This window comes from Uloborus diversus, chromosome 9, assembly GCF_026930045.1.
Source record: "Uloborus diversus isolate 005 chromosome 9, Udiv.v.3.1, whole genome shotgun sequence".
In the NCBI taxonomy this organism is placed as follows: Eukaryota; Metazoa; Arthropoda; class Arachnida; order Araneae; family Uloboridae; genus Uloborus; species Uloborus diversus.
In genome coordinates, this window is record NC_072739.1 from 18,270,040 (window position 1) to 18,287,527 (window position 17,488).

General features: G+C 32.3%; 1 protein-coding gene across 1 annotated transcript; it reads right to left on the bottom strand.

The window, feature by feature from the left end:
- Positions 1–11,029: 11,029 nt before the first annotated feature.
- Positions 11,030–12,119, bottom strand: LOC129229981 (protein lethal(2)essential for life-like). Its single transcript, XM_054864365.1, has one exon. It carries the CDS (start codon positions 11,924–11,926, stop codon positions 11,300–11,302), a length of 627 nt encoding a protein of 208 aa, XP_054720340.1. The 5' UTR covers positions 11,927–12,119; the 3' UTR covers positions 11,030–11,299.
- Positions 12,120–17,488: the final 5,369 nt, after the last annotated feature.

Below are 17,488 nucleotides of genomic sequence, written 5' to 3' on the forward strand. Positions count from 1 at the left end.
GTTTTTACATTTAAACGAAATTCAGACCATTTAGACAAAAAAATATATTGTGAGGACTATAGGGCTCCTTCACTTGTTTTAGCAGAAATTTAGCCCTAAGTAACCTGAAAAGTGACACGCAGTTCGTACCGAAAATAAGTTTCAAAAAAAATTTCATAGCTTAATTTTAAGTTTTATTTCTCCTCTTGTCACTGGGGCAGCTAGAATTACCATTTAAAGAGGGGGGGGGGGTATCAAAACTGAACACTAACCCTGGGAACAGCAAGTAGTTTTATTTGGACTGCTGTGCTCTTTTGACCTTGGTGTGCTCTTTCATCATATCATTATAATTATAACATACCTAAGAGAGGGGTGGTGCTGCCCAAACTTTTTTTAGCAGAGCCAATCTCGCAAGCCAGAACATATACAAATTTTAAAATTTATTTCAGTTTTCTCTAGATAACACGGAAAACACAAAGAAATGACTGACAAATATTTGTTGTTCAATCATTACTACAGGCATAGACCTCATTAATCCGAACCCTGTTAAACTGGACTTCTCTTTATATGAACAGCCGCTTAGAAGCACATAACTGTATAAATAAAAGGCAAGTTACCGCTATAATGTATTTTTGTTATAGGGGAGAGTGCTATGGGACACTTTTCATATTTTAATTTTTAATGTCAATTATTGAAATCAAATTTAAAATCTAAAAGTCACATCAAAATACCCCCAACATATTTCTCCGCAGTACATTTTTTAAAATTCAGACAGTTAGAAAATAAAATATAGCCAGCCATTTACAGTAAGAGTTCCAAACTGTTCCAAAGTACAACACATCCTGTTGTACCATGGGACACTCTTCATGATTCAGGAAACAGCCATATACTTGAACCAATTTTGCACCAAAAAATGAAAAAAAAAATTTTTTTTTCATGGTAATGAATAATAAATAATGAATTATTATCTACATATTAAATGTGTTTAAAAGACTATACATCAGATTACAACATTTTTCCATGTTCCTAAACATATCTTAATTATTAAGAATCATGCATATGTTGCACCTTTGGACGTATCCTAAGAGGTACAATATGTTCGGCTGTCCCGAGTATATTCACCACGTGATTTAAGAAAAACCAAAATGGTGGTTAATCTAGATGCAGTTGATTAGCTTTACAAATACAAAGACTGAAAATGAAGTAAAATTGAAGAAAATATTTACTCTATAGAGTCATGATTTTTTTTTCTCTCATAAAATGATCAGTTTAACTCTTTTGATACTGTTTGTTACTATGGCACCATTTACTGGTGAAGGTTACTATTAGAGATTCCAAAAGACATGGCAGCTAAAAATAGATTTTTAGAAATTTACAGTGTCCCAAGCTACAACATTCTCCTCTATATTTGAGTATTTGAGTCTCTTATGCAGTGACTGTCATCTTGCATTCTCTTGAATTCAAAATACATTTTTCCCTGTATACAGTAGTTTGTTTGTGTACTTTAGCTCAATTTATAGGTTACTCTAGCTGCATTGCCGGTCTACCTCAAAAATAAATGGTGTCAAGTACGGCATGTTCAGCATTCAGGTTTTTCTAAATATTTCCCATCAATTTTTAGAAAAGAGCAATTTTATGACTCAAAATTTAAATTTAGGCCTCTTTGGATTTCTTTAAAATCCCGAAACTTAGATCATCTTTACGTATCAACAAGGTTGGGTTTTGGACTGTCCAAAACTGGTTTAGGACTGGACAGGTGGTATTTACCGTCCAAAACTGTTTTAAACTGTCCAAAAGGATGTTAATGCTAAAGGAGTTTAATCTAATCAATTTGTATTTACTGCAATATTTGTAATGTAGAAATATAAATATAATTAAACTTTAATGAGCATTTGATAATATTTTTCTCTGAAATGTTAATTCAAAAAATTTTATTGAAGAAAAAAAAAATTGCCAATAACTCTATTACATAAAAACTTCCTCACGTGTAACAATTGGTAGAATAATAATAAAAAAAAATCACAACACTACCAAGACAACTAATTTCAGTTCCATTCATAACTCAAAGGAATGTTATTAAATGTGCAATATCTAGGTGCAGCAAAAATATTATTATGCAGAAGAAAAATATATAAATAAATTGAAATTTATAATGAAGAATTCAACTTCTAAGTAACTTGATTAGAACCAGCTGTATAAATAAGTTACACATATATTTATACAAGAATGTTCACATTGAATAAATATTCAATGCAAAACATAACTTTGACAGGTTTTGTTGTTTTTATATTTCCTTACAAAATGCAAGTTTTTCTAAAAATTTAGTTTTGGACACTTTCGGACGTTTTTGAACACCAGGATTTTGGACAGGACAGTAAAAACCATGGTATTTACCCTGGTTTTTACCGTAGCGTCCAAAACCTTACCAACTCTGCATTGATGAATAAAATTCTAAAAACTTCATAAAAATCTGTCAAAAATTTCACTAAAAATAATTCTAACACTAACGTATATCTACTTAATATAATTTAGCCTATCTTCTATGTCCCACAAAAGCTATCAAGACTTTCAGAAAGCGCAGGCGATACATTTTTTAAAAAAAAGAAACATGAAAACTAAACCAATTACTTTTCTTCGCAAAAATATCATCTGCTATGAATGAGGAATTCAACGTTATTCGGAACTCCAGCGCTCGAATACGCTACCTTGCGGTGATTTACAAAACTGCAAATGAAACTAAAACATTGCCACGTTGCGTTCCACGTGTGTCTGTTGACGTAAACACAGGCAGTTTGTTCTGAGTATTTATTAACGCAATCGATGTGTCTTAGTTTGCTTTCAGCTACAGAAATTAATCCGTCCCTTAGTAGTATTCCCGAGCTTCTCAAAATAATGTTAGTTTTCATTATTTCCTTAATAATTGGTGAAAGCGAAAATTCTGGATTAACAAACTTGGATAACGTTATACAAGGTAAAAAATTTTATTGTTTTGTATGAATTTGTAAGAATATGGTTTTTTTTTAATCTTAAATTAATTAAACTTACCATATTTTACAGCAGCATTTAGTTGGAATGGACAGTATGCAAAATATTTTCTTGAATATATTATCATAGAACAAAATGAATAACCGAGAAAGAATTTACTTTATTCCTTTTATTCTCAGCTGAAAGGTTTCGCCAAATTTGTTTAGGGTTATAGTTTTAGCATAGTACGAGCAAAGTAGCCTTGGCGAGATTTCTCGTTTTTAGTTAAACCATTTTTAATTTTTATCATGAGTGGAATAAAATGGTAGTAAGATTACAGAATTCGATAAGTGAAAAGAAATAATGGTCAATCAACTGAAAGAAAAACTATCACCATATATCCGTGAGAATTTTGTTGATGATTTGCATAACATGACACAATTAAATCGTAACTCAGAAATTAGAAAAATCGAAACAGAAAATTTTTAAATTAACCGATTCGGGAATTCGAGAGAAATAACTCAGCTACAAATGGAAAACAATAAGCGCTAGCCAAGCAAGGCAAAAAAGTATCATCTTCTTTCGATAACAATTTGTAATGTCATATTGAATTTTCTAGCATTAATTGTTATTCTTGTCAGACCAGTGGCGGATCCAGCCGATTGTTTTGGGAGGGGCCATCCGAAATTTTTGAACAAACTCCTCAGGGTCGAATTTAGCACCATGCCACCTCTAGGCAAATTTGAAATCTGCCGCCCCCTCCCCCCCTAAAAGAAGCAAAATATCCTTGACTCAAAAAAAAACGTAAAAAAGTGTTCCCCAGATTCAAACTGTCAAACTTATGAAGAAATGATGGCGTTTCACATTCTGAGGCGCCCCGATGAAATGATCACAGTGATCTCTCAAAAAAAATTTTTATTCGGCAAATACCATGATTGAAAAACATTTGACTTTCATAAGATATGTGAAAGTAATCATTATTAAATTACAAGAAAAAATTGTCTCTGTGGAAAATGAAAGAATGCTAATATTTTACTTTCAAGAATAACAATTTAATTCAAAAAATGTGTTTAAAATAGCAAATTTGCTGCCCCTGAAAAGTTTGCCGGCCTAGGTAGCTGCCAACTCTGACTATTGGGAAACTGGACCCTGATAACTCCCCAGAAACTTTATTAAAATGAAGTTTTAAAAACTCAATTTTTGGGGTATCGAGACATTAGGTGAGGGGGTGGATTTAGGAATCTCCCTCGAAAATGTTTCAAAATTTAAATTTCCGAGCACTTTTTGAAAATTAGGAAACTAAAAACGCATTTTGTCTATTTTTGATGATGTACGGAGAAAGGTCAGGTTTCGGGCGCTGGCCCCAAAATACTCTTTGAAAATAAAGCTTAGAAATCAAAATATTCTGTCATTATACATTGAGAAATTAGAAGATGAGGGGTGCTCTTCTAGCTCTTCAGCTGTCCAGCCTAAAAATGTACCTTTAGGTAATGTTTGCTTACGTTAAAGGAAATGTGAAGGAGCTTAGAATCCTTCCTTCCTGGAAAAATTTTGCCTTTGAGGTTCCAAAAATTCGATTTTTAACTATATTTATACATATTTTAGAAAGGGATGAAAGATTCGTGAGCTCCTCCAAAAAACCTCCTTTTAAAGCTATCATCACGATATAAACTAGGAAGGGAGGGGGTCCTATCAAAACTCGTTTGTAATTGAAGTTCCAAAAAAAAAAATAAAAATTAAGTTGCTTTTAAGCAAGTTAAGTGATAAGGGCTGGATAAGCTAGTTTCCGTTGACATTTTTTCCAAATAAAAGACTTAAAATGCAATTTTTTGCTACATATCAAGGCATTTGTGAAAGGGCATGGGAAAAGGGGTTCTCCTCCTTGTTTCGAAATTAAAGCCATAAAAACGAATATTTAGGCTCTCTTTGGTCTTGTGAACAATATAGGTATACTCTGAGAACCACAACATTTAGAGATCGCCCAAGTGTCTGTAGTTGGAATCAAGAAATGATGTAAAAGATGGAGAAAAATTTTGGAAAGAAAAGTTTTGCTTTGAGGATAGGAATATAATTTATCTCCCAATTGAGGCCTATACTTCTTTTTCAGTAAAATACATGTGTTAAATTTTGTTATCTTCTCATAATATTTTTTTCTTTTTTTCCTTAAAAAAATTTCTACAATCACAAGGCTTTGGGAGGGGCCATGGCCCCCATGGCCCCCCTCTAGATCCGCCCCTGTGTCAGACCACAATTATTATTTAGTTTTATCAAGAATTGATAAATATCGAATTCAACATCGTGGAAATAGCTGCTTAGAACTACGAACTACGTAGTTTGCATTAATCTTTGAGGTTTAGTAATGCTTCTTGAATTCTCATTTCTTTCTACGTGGGCCAGAATATCCACAAGACTTTGAAAATTAATTTAAAAAGAATAAAGCGAAAAAATCATACGTACGAACAAAAATCACAACACTTTTAACATTTTCTTCGTTACCATGTGCGTTTGTTTTAGTTTTTAAGTCCGCCATTAGACAGTGACTTCAGTGCCCCCTATAGTTCGTTGGAGTTGCGAATTTAATTTCAATTCTGTGACCAGAAACAGCAGACGATAGTTCAAAAATGAAGATAAGCCTCGTTTTAGAACATGGAATTATCTTTAAATGTACAATTTGAATGTTTTCTAATTATCCCTCAAACTCCGGATAAAGTTCACATTATGCAGCTATTTAAGGGCTTTACATGATGCGAAAATAGAACAAAAATGACTTTTCAATGAGATAATTGCAAATTTATATTTTTCTTTGAAATTGAATAAAAATCATGGAATATTTTTATTCTAAACGAAAGGTACCCTATGTTCACCCCGGCACTCATGACAACGTGTACACCAAACTTCATGATGATCAGTTGAGTATTGTGAGGCTCTGAGAAGTTGAGCTCCGACTCTGCCAATGTTTATCTCTGTTTCAGTAAATAGGGAGGGGTAATTGGCGCTAAGTTGAGTTGAGAAACTTTCTTAGTAGTTTTTCAAAAATATTCCAACTAAAATCCGAGCCAACAACGTTTCTATTTTTCACTCAACTCCCCTAAAATAGGTAAACATATTCAAGGTCACATCTCAACTAACCAGAGCTGCACTATAGTTAAGGCGGGAAATGGTAACAAACAAAAGTCACTTTCGCATTTATTATGTTAGTAAGGATTTTGTATAATGCAGTAAAACCTGTAAAGTAGACCGTTTTTTTCAGGTACAGAATCAGTCCTATATACTATATAATCAACCTCTATTAGTTGACCACTAAAGTAATGCACCCCAAGAGTGGTCAACTTACAGCAGGGTTCGTTCGCTCCTTCAAAACTCCTTCATTTAGGTGTTTTTTTTTTTTTTTTGAAGAGCCCTTCAAACTTTGTTTTGGTTTCCTGAAAAAAAATTAAATGCAACCTTCCATAAATACAACTAAAATCCTTAAAAAAAGAAAGATAAATCATTAAATAATAAACAAAAGGGGAAATTTATACCTCAAAACAAAAACGAAACAAAATTTTATTTAGTCGCAGCCAAGGAAAAAAAAAGTGGCAACCTTCTGAACGCTAATTTAAAATGAGATCAAGCAAATGATAATTTTCCGATTTAAAATTTCGGTTCCACTAGGGTTAGCAATGCTTTTTAATTTTTTCCCGGTGATTTTACAGCTTTTTTTTAGAAATTTGTAGGAAGTGAGTAAACTCTATGGGTGTTTTTCGCGGGCTTTGGAATGGTGACAAATTCAAACTGATAGAATAATTATTTCGGGTAGAAGAGCTATTTTCATGTCCTAAGATTGAAATTCAAACGGTTCGGTTCTTTTTTGGCGTTTGAAAACCCCAATACATTCCTTCCAACGTAAACTGTGAATTTGTATAGGGAACATACACACACACATCTATTCTTTGTTTTATTTATATAGATTTATGTATGCTATTTTATATTAAAATATTACTTGAATAGGAACAATCTATATGATTATTTATTATTTTCAAAATTCAAATTTTTAAATAAAAACTTTTAGTTTACTGAAAAAGTGGACAAAATGACATTTTGTCCGGTACAGTTTTTTCCGGGGTGGACAAAATAGGCCAACCCTGTTCAAAACTTCTCCAATACTCCTTCATTTAGGAAATTTTTTTGAAGGGCCCTTCAAACTCCTTCATTTTGAATTTAATTCCTTCAAAACTCCTTTTTTAGTTCAAGACTACATAATCTACCTCTATGACAGTAACTTAAAATACTTCGATCGACAACTTAACTTCGTCATAAGAACGATTTTAATGTAGTAATTTCGTATATTTATTTTTTTCTCAAAGATTTGATTTACAAAATGATCATAGAAGTCATTAATGTTGAAGGAGAAAATATTATTAGATGAATAAGATAAGACATTTCATAAGTAAATATGCTTAAATGGTGCTCGGCCGTATTTTCAAGCTTGATTATTGCTTTTCACTTCACCACACTCTCAACAGCAAAAGTCAGTTGTCTAATTAATATTTAAAAATATACAAGTAGATATACTACATTATGTAATTCTGTTAAAAAACAATTATTTAGTAAGTTGCAGTTATGATATTGTAAAAAGGGTCATCCACAAGTGATGTCATGCCTTGAGGAAGAGACGGATTCATAAAATTGTGACAAAATCAAAATTGTATCAAAAACTCAAAAAAAAAAAAAAAACTTGTTTTTTTTATATGCAATATTCTCATTGATATCCTGATAATTTTATCATGGAAAAATAAATAAAAATAAAGGATAGTAAAGAATTTATTAAAACTGAAAAAATAGTATAGTGCAGGGGTTCTCAAACTGGGGGGGTGCCGGGAAGTGTTGTGTAATCAACATACAGTAAAACTCCTCTAATGCGGACACTAACGGGACATTTTTTTTGTCCTTAGAGGGGTGTCCGCAGGAAAGGGGTTTAATAATGTTATTTGCCTTGGAATCGGGGAATCAAAAATGGTCTGCATAAGAGGGGTGTCCATTAGGAGGGGTTTTAGGAGAGTTTGTCAAGTAAGGTAATTTAGACCAATAAAGCCATCCCAGGTTATCAAACGTATATTAAAAACCTCTTCCAATTAGTTTCATAGCACTTGGGGTGCTTTTGGCTTCGACTCTGCATGAAGTAATCTTTACCCGAGTTTGGCCCATGTTCTTAATAACACTTTTCTTTACTAAAACTGTTTAGAGATCAAATTGAAGCTTAAATTTTCACCAGGTTTTTTCCCTTCTTAAGTTTTTGTGGGCCATCTGTTGAATATGCAAAAGCTTTATTGATATTAGGTTTCGAACCTTAGGGTAGCTTCATTTGGCAACACCCTTACGCACTTACCTCAAGTAATGGAGATGGACTAGGGTGCGTGAGAAGGTTCTAATTCTTCAAAGGGTGCCACAAGAAGAAAAAGTTTGATAACCACTGGTATAGTAACTGAATATGTATAACTTATTTTATTTTTTTTAAAGCAGTTTTTTTTGACAACTTTGACTAACCAAATTAAACTTTCAAAAAATTAAAGATGCCTATCAAATGAAACATAAAGTAATTTTTGCTTTCATGATAAATATTGTTTATTATAAAAGGTTTTTTTTTTTTTTTTTTTTTAACATATTTGGGCATTGGAGTTTTTAGATTTCTGCTGATTTTTCTTTGCATGAAATTAATTTTCATTGCCACTTTGGATTTGTTTGACCCTTTCACTGTTTCCTCCTGCATTCTTTTTCTTCTCTAAAGCTTCATGATCATGATCCTACATGCAAAGTACTAAAGTATATCTTATAAAATCCAAACATTTAAGTCTACACAAAGAGCAGCCGTTCCCATCCTTTTCCCCCTTGCGAACCCCTTCAAAACTTCGAAAGAAGTTGGCGATCCCCTAGGGTACAATAAGTAACAAGCAAAAAAAAAAAAAGTGGGTACATACACATATAGACAATAAAATTTGGGAGATTTTTTTTTAGTTTGATGTGCTGCTCCGTACTTCTAATCAAGAACCAAAACACAATTGCAAAATATAGAATTAAATATTGCTATGAACTAAAATTATCGTTAAAAAATGAATACAAAACAAATTCACCAAAAAATAAACAGTGAATACTCTGTGTTGAGCTTCAATCAACATTGAAAAATTTTGATGGGATATTTGTGGAACAAAGAGGCTCAAAGTGTGGCTGAAATTTTTCTGAAACCAGGGTACATTTATCTAATTAATAAATCAAAAGTCTATTTAGGGGTATTATTAAAAGTATTATAAAGAATAATCTTTAAAATACCTTTCAGGGAACCCTCAGATTAACTAAATGAACATTCTTTCTCACAGTAAAACGAGAAAGATCTCTAAGTTTAAGTCTCCTTAAAAAGGAATAAGAGCCTAGCTGTTTGATAAAGATAGGTATACTGTGTACATTAATCGTTTGATTGCTGAAGAATTTTCTTCCAATTATGCTATAAGTGCGGAGTAAAATGTATACTACATTGAAAAATAATAGAAATGTCTATTTTCAATATATGCATTTTACTCTAATTTTTACACATTATGTAATTTTTGAGAAGACAAATATTTTTAAGCTCACGTACTACAAGAGAAATTTTCTACAAAAAGATGAATGAATTCCGTTGATCTTTTTACTGTGTAAACCTCACACTACCAAACTTTCACCCACGACAATTTTCTACAGTAATTAATTTTTCATACTTCCTGTAGTATTCTTGGATTGCTAGACACTTTTTCCCTTTTTTGACAATAAAGCTTGAAGTAAAATGTAGTCAATGTAGTGTGAAAATCATAGTAACGAACAACAGCCTGATCTCACTTCTATGCATTTTTGACTCAACACAAGAGGAGCGATAGCTCTTCGGACAAAAATGATAAAGAAACTAAAAATCAAAATATTTTAGACACTCATATATGCTCCATGTAATGTTTTCATCAAGTTGAATCAATCTTTCCGATCAAAAGCTTCTGAGGAAACGAAAGCTTTCAAATCCTTTCATCTGAGGACATTGTATTACTTTCAAAACATTACAGTAAAATTCATCTAAACTAATTTATTTCATTGAAAGAATGAACAAAGTTGTTCTTAGAATTTAGTCAGAAATTTTCTCTAAGACAATTTCAGACTAGAATTTTGTGCATTCTGAATACGAGTGGAAAAAATAAGCTTCTACCTCAGTTCACAGTCACAAATTACATTGTTTTTAGCAGAAAGCAGAGTTGGAGGACAACTGATCGATGTTTATGGGGTTAAAAAATTGTTAAGAAGTTATCTTCACACTCAACATGTTGTAGATATACATGCAATATCATATTATCCACAAATATGGATATTTTGTTTTAAGTACGCAAGAGTACTCAGGGAAAATACTCAGGTACATACCCTTTTTGGGTATTTATCCTTAAAAGTAAACACGCAGCTATTTTAACATCACTAAAAGTAACATTTCATACTTTATCATAATTTAAAAAGTTCAGAACATTCCCATTATCAAACACCAACTTACCTGTTCAATTCAAGCACCAAACTATTTAGTTACTGGAGGAAAAAAAAAAATCCTTAAACATCAAATTATACGCTTCTGCTCATGGCAAAATGTAACTACTTTAACATACCACACCAATGTAGTCAAATTCTGAATTAATTTTTTTTACATTATTAGACTCGTTTTAAATGGCGAAACGTCATTATGGAACTGTTTACAGACAAATTTTATGCTAATAGTCTTAAAAATACTTTCTTACCTCACCTGAGTATTCATTTCACGTAATATGGAAAATATTACACTGAAATTAGTTTTATCACAATATTTTAAATTCACAAGTTACTTAATTTCTTAATATTTAACAACCACGAGGAAATCATAGGTACCATTGCAAGTAAAGACTGCAATATTCTTAATTATTAAATCATTAATGAAAGATTTATTTTATCATAAAAGATTTTGTTCTTAACTAATTTTCTAATCATACATTTTTAGAACACAAATAAAGAGGCTAAGGAAAATTTCAATACATTTATTAGAAACTTGAAATCACAAAGAGGCGATATTAAATAACTCAAAATGACCGTTTCAAATTAATGAGTTTCAGTACAATGAGAAGATTGAACATCACAAAATGAAAGGAGCACGTTGACAAGTTGTATCAAAATAAAACAGAAGTAGAATTAGAAACTATGAAAATCACAAAAAGATCGATATTTTAAGAACTCTAAACTCAAACGGAATGTTTCAAATTAATGAGTTTAAATACAATGGGAAGATTGAACATCAAAAAAATGAAAGGAACACATTGGTACGTATCAAAATATAGCACAAGTCCTCAACTCACTCCTTGTCCTGGCTTTGGTCCTTTGTAGGTGTTTTCGCGGCGTTCGACTCCTTCTCCTTATTTTCAAAAGTAATAGGTATATTCCTTGTAGTCGAAGACTCCTCAAGAGCTTTCAAAGGAGCTTCGACGGTCAGCTGTCCATTAGCACTAAGATGAGATGTCACAGTGGCCGGATCCACGTTATCTGGTAAATCGAACGAACGGTACATTTCACTGAACTCGTAGACATCTTTACCTTTGGCTTCGTGTTTAGCGGAGATGGCAATTTTGTCGTTCACAATTTTGACGGTGATTTCCTCCGGTTGGTAGTTGGCAGTGTCCATACTAATCTTGAATTTATTGTCCTTTGAAGACACCAATACTTTCGACTTGGGCTCATACGGGGAAAGGGTCGATTCGGAACGCAGCTTGCGTTTTCTTCCATTTCCACTCCTCTCGTAGTCGTCTTCTAAATCCAGTAAAGCACTCGGCAAGCGTCGGAAAACATGGCCAACCTTCTGGTCGAGTGTGTCTTCCAAACTGTCCAAAATATTGATAAGCAGGGGTCTTCCACGAGCACGACGTCGGTGACCATTGTCCCAACTCAACAGAGGAAAGTCGTCGAATAAGCTAGACAACGCCATTACTTGATCAAACACAATATATCTTGCCAAAAGATTCGATTTAGAAAAGCAACACAACCGAGAAGCCGCTCACTGAAAAAGAACACCAAGAACACTGCTGATAAGAGCAAGAGGTTTTTGATCTAACCGGCCAAAGTGGAGTGCTCGCTTTTTATACCTTCCGCCAGGTGTCGGGGAACGATCGAGAATCGCGGAGAAATTTCACCGCCTAGAATTTTCTATTTGTTGTGGAACATTCTGTTTACGCCTCGGGCCGTTAATAGATGGCAGCACATCCTACAAAGTGATCAATTATTGACAGTTTCGGTTTTAAAAAAAGAAAATAAAAGTAGTTTTTGTTCATCCGGTTGAATTATCCTTTTTTTTTTTTTTTTTTTTTTTTTTTTTTAAGGTAAATCCACTCTAAGTTGGTACAACCACTATATATTTTAAAGAAATTTATTTATTAAATTACGGGATTGCGAGAAATGCCTTTTATTTTTTCTCTTAGATTTTCAATAAATTTAATTCCGTTTTTATTAGTCTGCTTCATTGAGTAGCTATAAAACTGCAGTCAGGCTGAAAACTTAATTTAAAACTAAAGTAGGTACATCCTTTATATGCGGATTTATTAGTTAAAGATAATGAAGCTTGTACGTATTTTTTACATTGACAATGAATTTAAAAAATGTAATAACTGTAGTTTTACTTTTTTTACCATGCTTTTATTAACTTGGTTTGGACCTTGGTTGTTCAATCGGAATCTTGTTACACAATTTTCACCCATTTCCTGTGACCGGATTCTTATGAAATTTCGTATGTAACCTCACTCGATAGCAATTCAATATTGTATAATCAAATTAATTAATTAATTATTCCAGTTTCATTAGTTCCTTGTCTGTTTTCGGGTGAAATCTTGGAACTTAATTTTTACATACTTCCTATGATCGTATTCTGTTGAAATTTTGTATGTAACCTTAGACTCGATGACAATGGAATTTTCTATAATCAAATTAATTAATTTAGCATTAATTATTAGTTTATTCCAATTTTAATCTACATTTTTGCATAAATCATCTAAAATATGAGGGCGAAAAAATGCTCGCACAAATTAAAATTAAATACCCATAGAAACCCCTAATTTTTCTGTATAAGATTTTTTTTTTCCAACAGAGAAACAAATGTGTGATATTTTTTATCTTTCCACATAACAAATATTCTACTTGCATTAAACTTATGTTGTACACAGAAAAATTATATATATAAAAAAAATAATAAAATGTGAAAAAAGCTTACTATTTCTCAAAGTTTCAATGTTATTATAGTAGTTTATTGATTAAGTTTACTGAATAAATTTACTGAACTCCGTCATCGTCAATTTAACCCTCTTAGTCCTTGTCTGATCGAAGTATGTAAAATCGAATTTAAAATTTCAAACGCACAATACTAAAAAGCATAAAATAATTAATGAAAAAGTTTTAAAGTCCCATGTTTTTAAAATGAAGTAAAAAGTAAACAATCATTTCTCTAAGCTTCATGTAGTTTTAAAGCCCTATACAATTTCAGAATTTCCTACAGATTGTCTGGAAAATTTATCTTATAAGTTTTTAATATGTATCAAAATACTTGGGAGATTTAAAAGGAAAAACATGGGGTGCATGTACAATGTATAACTATATAAGTGTAAAGAAAATTTATCAATGAAAAAACTTAAACCTCAGTTTATACTATCTGCGGAGCGATAAAATTGCTAGTTAAATTATAAATGTATCAATTGTCTTTTGCGTGCGCCTTATATATTTCCTTTTAATGCTTACAAATATTTTGATAGCTAATAAATACTGACAATCAAAATTTTTCCAGGCAACCTGTAAGAAATTCTGAAACTGTATGGGGCTTTAAGTCTACGTGAAACTTCGAGACATTATTTTATATTTTTAGTTCATTTTTAAAAACTTGGTACTTAACTTTTTTACTTTAAAAATAATTCAATGAAATATAGTGTACTTGTTCTTTCATTTTTCTTTAATGCAGAAAAATTATTTGTGTTTTTTTTTATCGCGTGCAATCATCTTGAATTTTAAGCAAGCCTCTGATTGCTTTCTTTGCACAAGATTTTGAAACCACTTCCAGTTCAAGAAAAAAAAATGCAGATAATGATTCTGTGGATGAAAGAAGAAAATGTTGTAATATTTTATTTGACGGCAAAATGCTTTAAATATTTTTTTATTCTTATTATTTCAACATGAGCTACGAACAAAAATAAATACATCTTTTGTTTTGATAAGAACACTACAATGTGTAGGTAGCTAGACTAAGTTTGACATGTTAATATGCTTCAATCACAAGCTCCGCTTCAAGCTCTGATATGAAAAAAGTTTTTCTTTCACCAAATATTATTACAATTCAGAATTAAATGGGAAACGCCAAGAAAAATAAATATTATAATGGACGCTTTTTGCTGCTCTTGATGCTCATGTTGAAATGAAAATTATGCTTTTAGTGTTGTATAATAAAGCAAAAGATCTACCATGTGATAACTTATTAAACAGGGTCGGATCTACCATTTTAAGAGTGGGTCATGCTAATGAATGACCCCCCCCCCCCCCTTGAACGAATCTGAGGTTTTTTCCAGGAAACACTTTTAAAACTGCTCGGTTGTCAGTAAAAAACACCAAGTCGGTCAGGAATAGGACACTTAGTGCAGCATAAATATTACTAATTGATTTCGTAAACAATAAAAAATAATAATAATAATGTGTGTGTTCCAAATATGCCCCTCTCTTTTTTAAATAAGCCCCTTTCGACAACGACCCCCCTACCTATTGCCATGACGTTTTAGAATATTTTGAAAAATACAGCAACTCTATCTTAACAACGGGTATAGATCGCTTCGGCCAAGTACTGAACATATAGTCCATTATTAGCGCAATAGGATACATGCGTTTCCTCCTATATAACGAACACCCCCATAATCAGGGCACTTTTGTTCGATCCCATAGGTGTTTAGAATGGAGATACTTCACTACTAGATTGAACCGCATCTGATGCTGATTCTTTTTTTTTTTTTTTTTTTGATACCAGGGGTCTCCGCCCCCTGCTCGCTGCCGCTCAACAATCCCCTTCGCAATCTTATTTGATTCGCAAAGATTTAAATCGTCAGTTATAGACGCGTTATGAGTTCCCTTTCGAACAAAAAGCACCCCTTCCCTGGGATTCAAAATAGCATGTACCAACTTGTGCAGAGCCGTAAGGGCTAAGGGGCTTCTGAGCATTGCAAAACTGCAGTTTTGTACGTTTGAAAAGTCGTTTTCATATTTGTAGCCTCTAGTAATATATTTTGCCTTTTAGCTCGGGGCTGGAATTGAGTTGAGCCTAAGATTTTCCGTCAAAATTGAAACCCTTAAAATTTGAATAAGAAAGAAGAAACAAACGAATCTAAAAGTCGTATCTATGGCAACGCCAAATAAAGCATCAATAATTTGAATGGAAATGAGATGTTTAGAACTTGATTAAAACGGCTTGTAACTGTTTTTCCTTTGGAGATAGAACCTTAGTTTTTCAACCATAGGTCGAGTTAGATCTGGAGTAAAAAAGTTGCTCTTTACAGGGGTATCAAAATGAAAACTGGGATATTTCCTTCACTTTTTACTGACAGATTTAATGAAGAAGGTAAAGACTAAATTTAGCTAAGCCTTAAAAAAAAATCGAACTAAAAACGTAAATAACTCCCACCGTAATTAAATAAGAGCATTGAAATAAATTGCGTTAAACGCGAAAAAAATCCACTCGATATATAATACAGTCGAGTCCTGAATTACGCGAGGGATGCGTTCCAAGACTCCTCACGTAAGTCGAAATTTCGCGTTGTGGAAAAATATAAGTATACAATTGTTTTAGAAGCATACTAAATTCTTTTAGACAGTTATAGACACCCCTCAAACTGCTTTAAAGCATTCCTTAACTATACACTGGTTTCTTACTTAAAAAACTGAACTTTTATTGTATGTATTTAAAAAATAAAAAACTGTTTTATTCAACATGAAATACTTTAAGATGCACAAAATAAAGATCAATTGGAAGGAAAGACATAAAATAAAACAACACGGTACGTACAGTATGTAGTAATAATAAAATGCTGCACTATAATAGTACTGTACGAACAATATTTATGAGTTAAAAAATGAAAATAATGATGATTTATTCTTTATGATCATATCGTTATTTTTATCTAATACATTTTTTTAAATACTGTTGCTTCACCTTTTCTTTTACAACGTTTCAATTTATGGCAACGCACAGCCCCTCTTCCTCATCTCTTTATTCCACAATAGAAGAGCAGCTTCCATTTTCATAATATTTACTTTGCTAGACTACTCTGCAAGCTTCAATATTGAAACTAATTCTGAACTTTTACGGATATCTTTTTTTTTTTTTTTTTGTTCTGACTTTTGATTGTACGTATGGAAGAGTCATTCATACCTATTGTCGCAATACCGTCGACGTTTTGTAGTTGTTCAAGCATATCGTGAATCTTAGCCTTTTTTTTAGTCAGAAATTTTCTTTTTCTTCCCATCTTCACAAACTTTAGATGAAGGTGCCACTAAGGTGCCATTATATTTCATCAACTTTAATATTTAGAATGAAAAAATAAATAAATGAAAGAAGGTTATTTGCTGCATTAACAACGCGATGCGTCGACTAATTTGGTGTGGGAACTTTAGCTGTCAGCGATGCTTTTAGGGATGTAATAACACTCACGAAATCAATATTTAGTAGCCAATAACGAAGCCGATACTTCCTTTTTAAAAAATTCTGTTCCGGACGAAAAACTTGCGTTAGCTCTAAAATTCGTTAATTGCGAAAAATTCGCGTTATAGCCATTTCGCGTACGTCGAATCGCCTTGTAGCGGGAGTCGACTGTATTAATATGCGCAAGTAATTTTCACCCCTTTAACTGACATTTTACGCGAAATTTGAGCTAAGAAACTTAATTACAAAAAAAAAAAAAAAAAATTTCAAATTTAAAAAACAAAACCCCAGGTGCAAACCACCGCGGCTCGAAGTAATTTTGTGCAAAATTTCATGGCTGTAGCTGCTATAGGGTCTCCTGGACGCAGGCCCGCCACAGACTTCCTTTCAGAATTTCTTTGACCTTACTTTTTTTTTTTAATATAAAGAGAAAATTATAAGTAAAAAAAGTGTGACACAAAAAAAAGTGAAAAAAAAAAAAAAACTTAGGGTAAATCGAATGTATTTTTTCAAGAAGATGCATCGGTTAAAAGAGCAATATAGTACATAAAGCATCACATGCTTGCTTACCAGATTTTTCAAATAGAAAATCAGATGATGGGGTGGGGCGGGGGGAGGACAGTATATTTTATTCTCCCTGTGTTCAATATTGGGAATTTTCAGATTTTGCATAAAAATTTATTTTTAGATGATCCTCCCCCCCCCCCCTGCAATATACTTATTTTATGAAATGATTCCTATATTATTTTTGAACTTCGAAAAAATAACACTCAAAGATGAATAAGTAATATTTCAGATGCACTTGGAAAAAACCATAAAACATATAACTTT

Excerpts from the sequence above, each read along its gene's own strand:
- LOC129229981 (XM_054864365.1), bottom strand. The coding sequence starts at position 11,926 with ATGGCGTTGTCTAGCTTATTCGACGACTTTCCTCTGTTGAGTTGGGAC.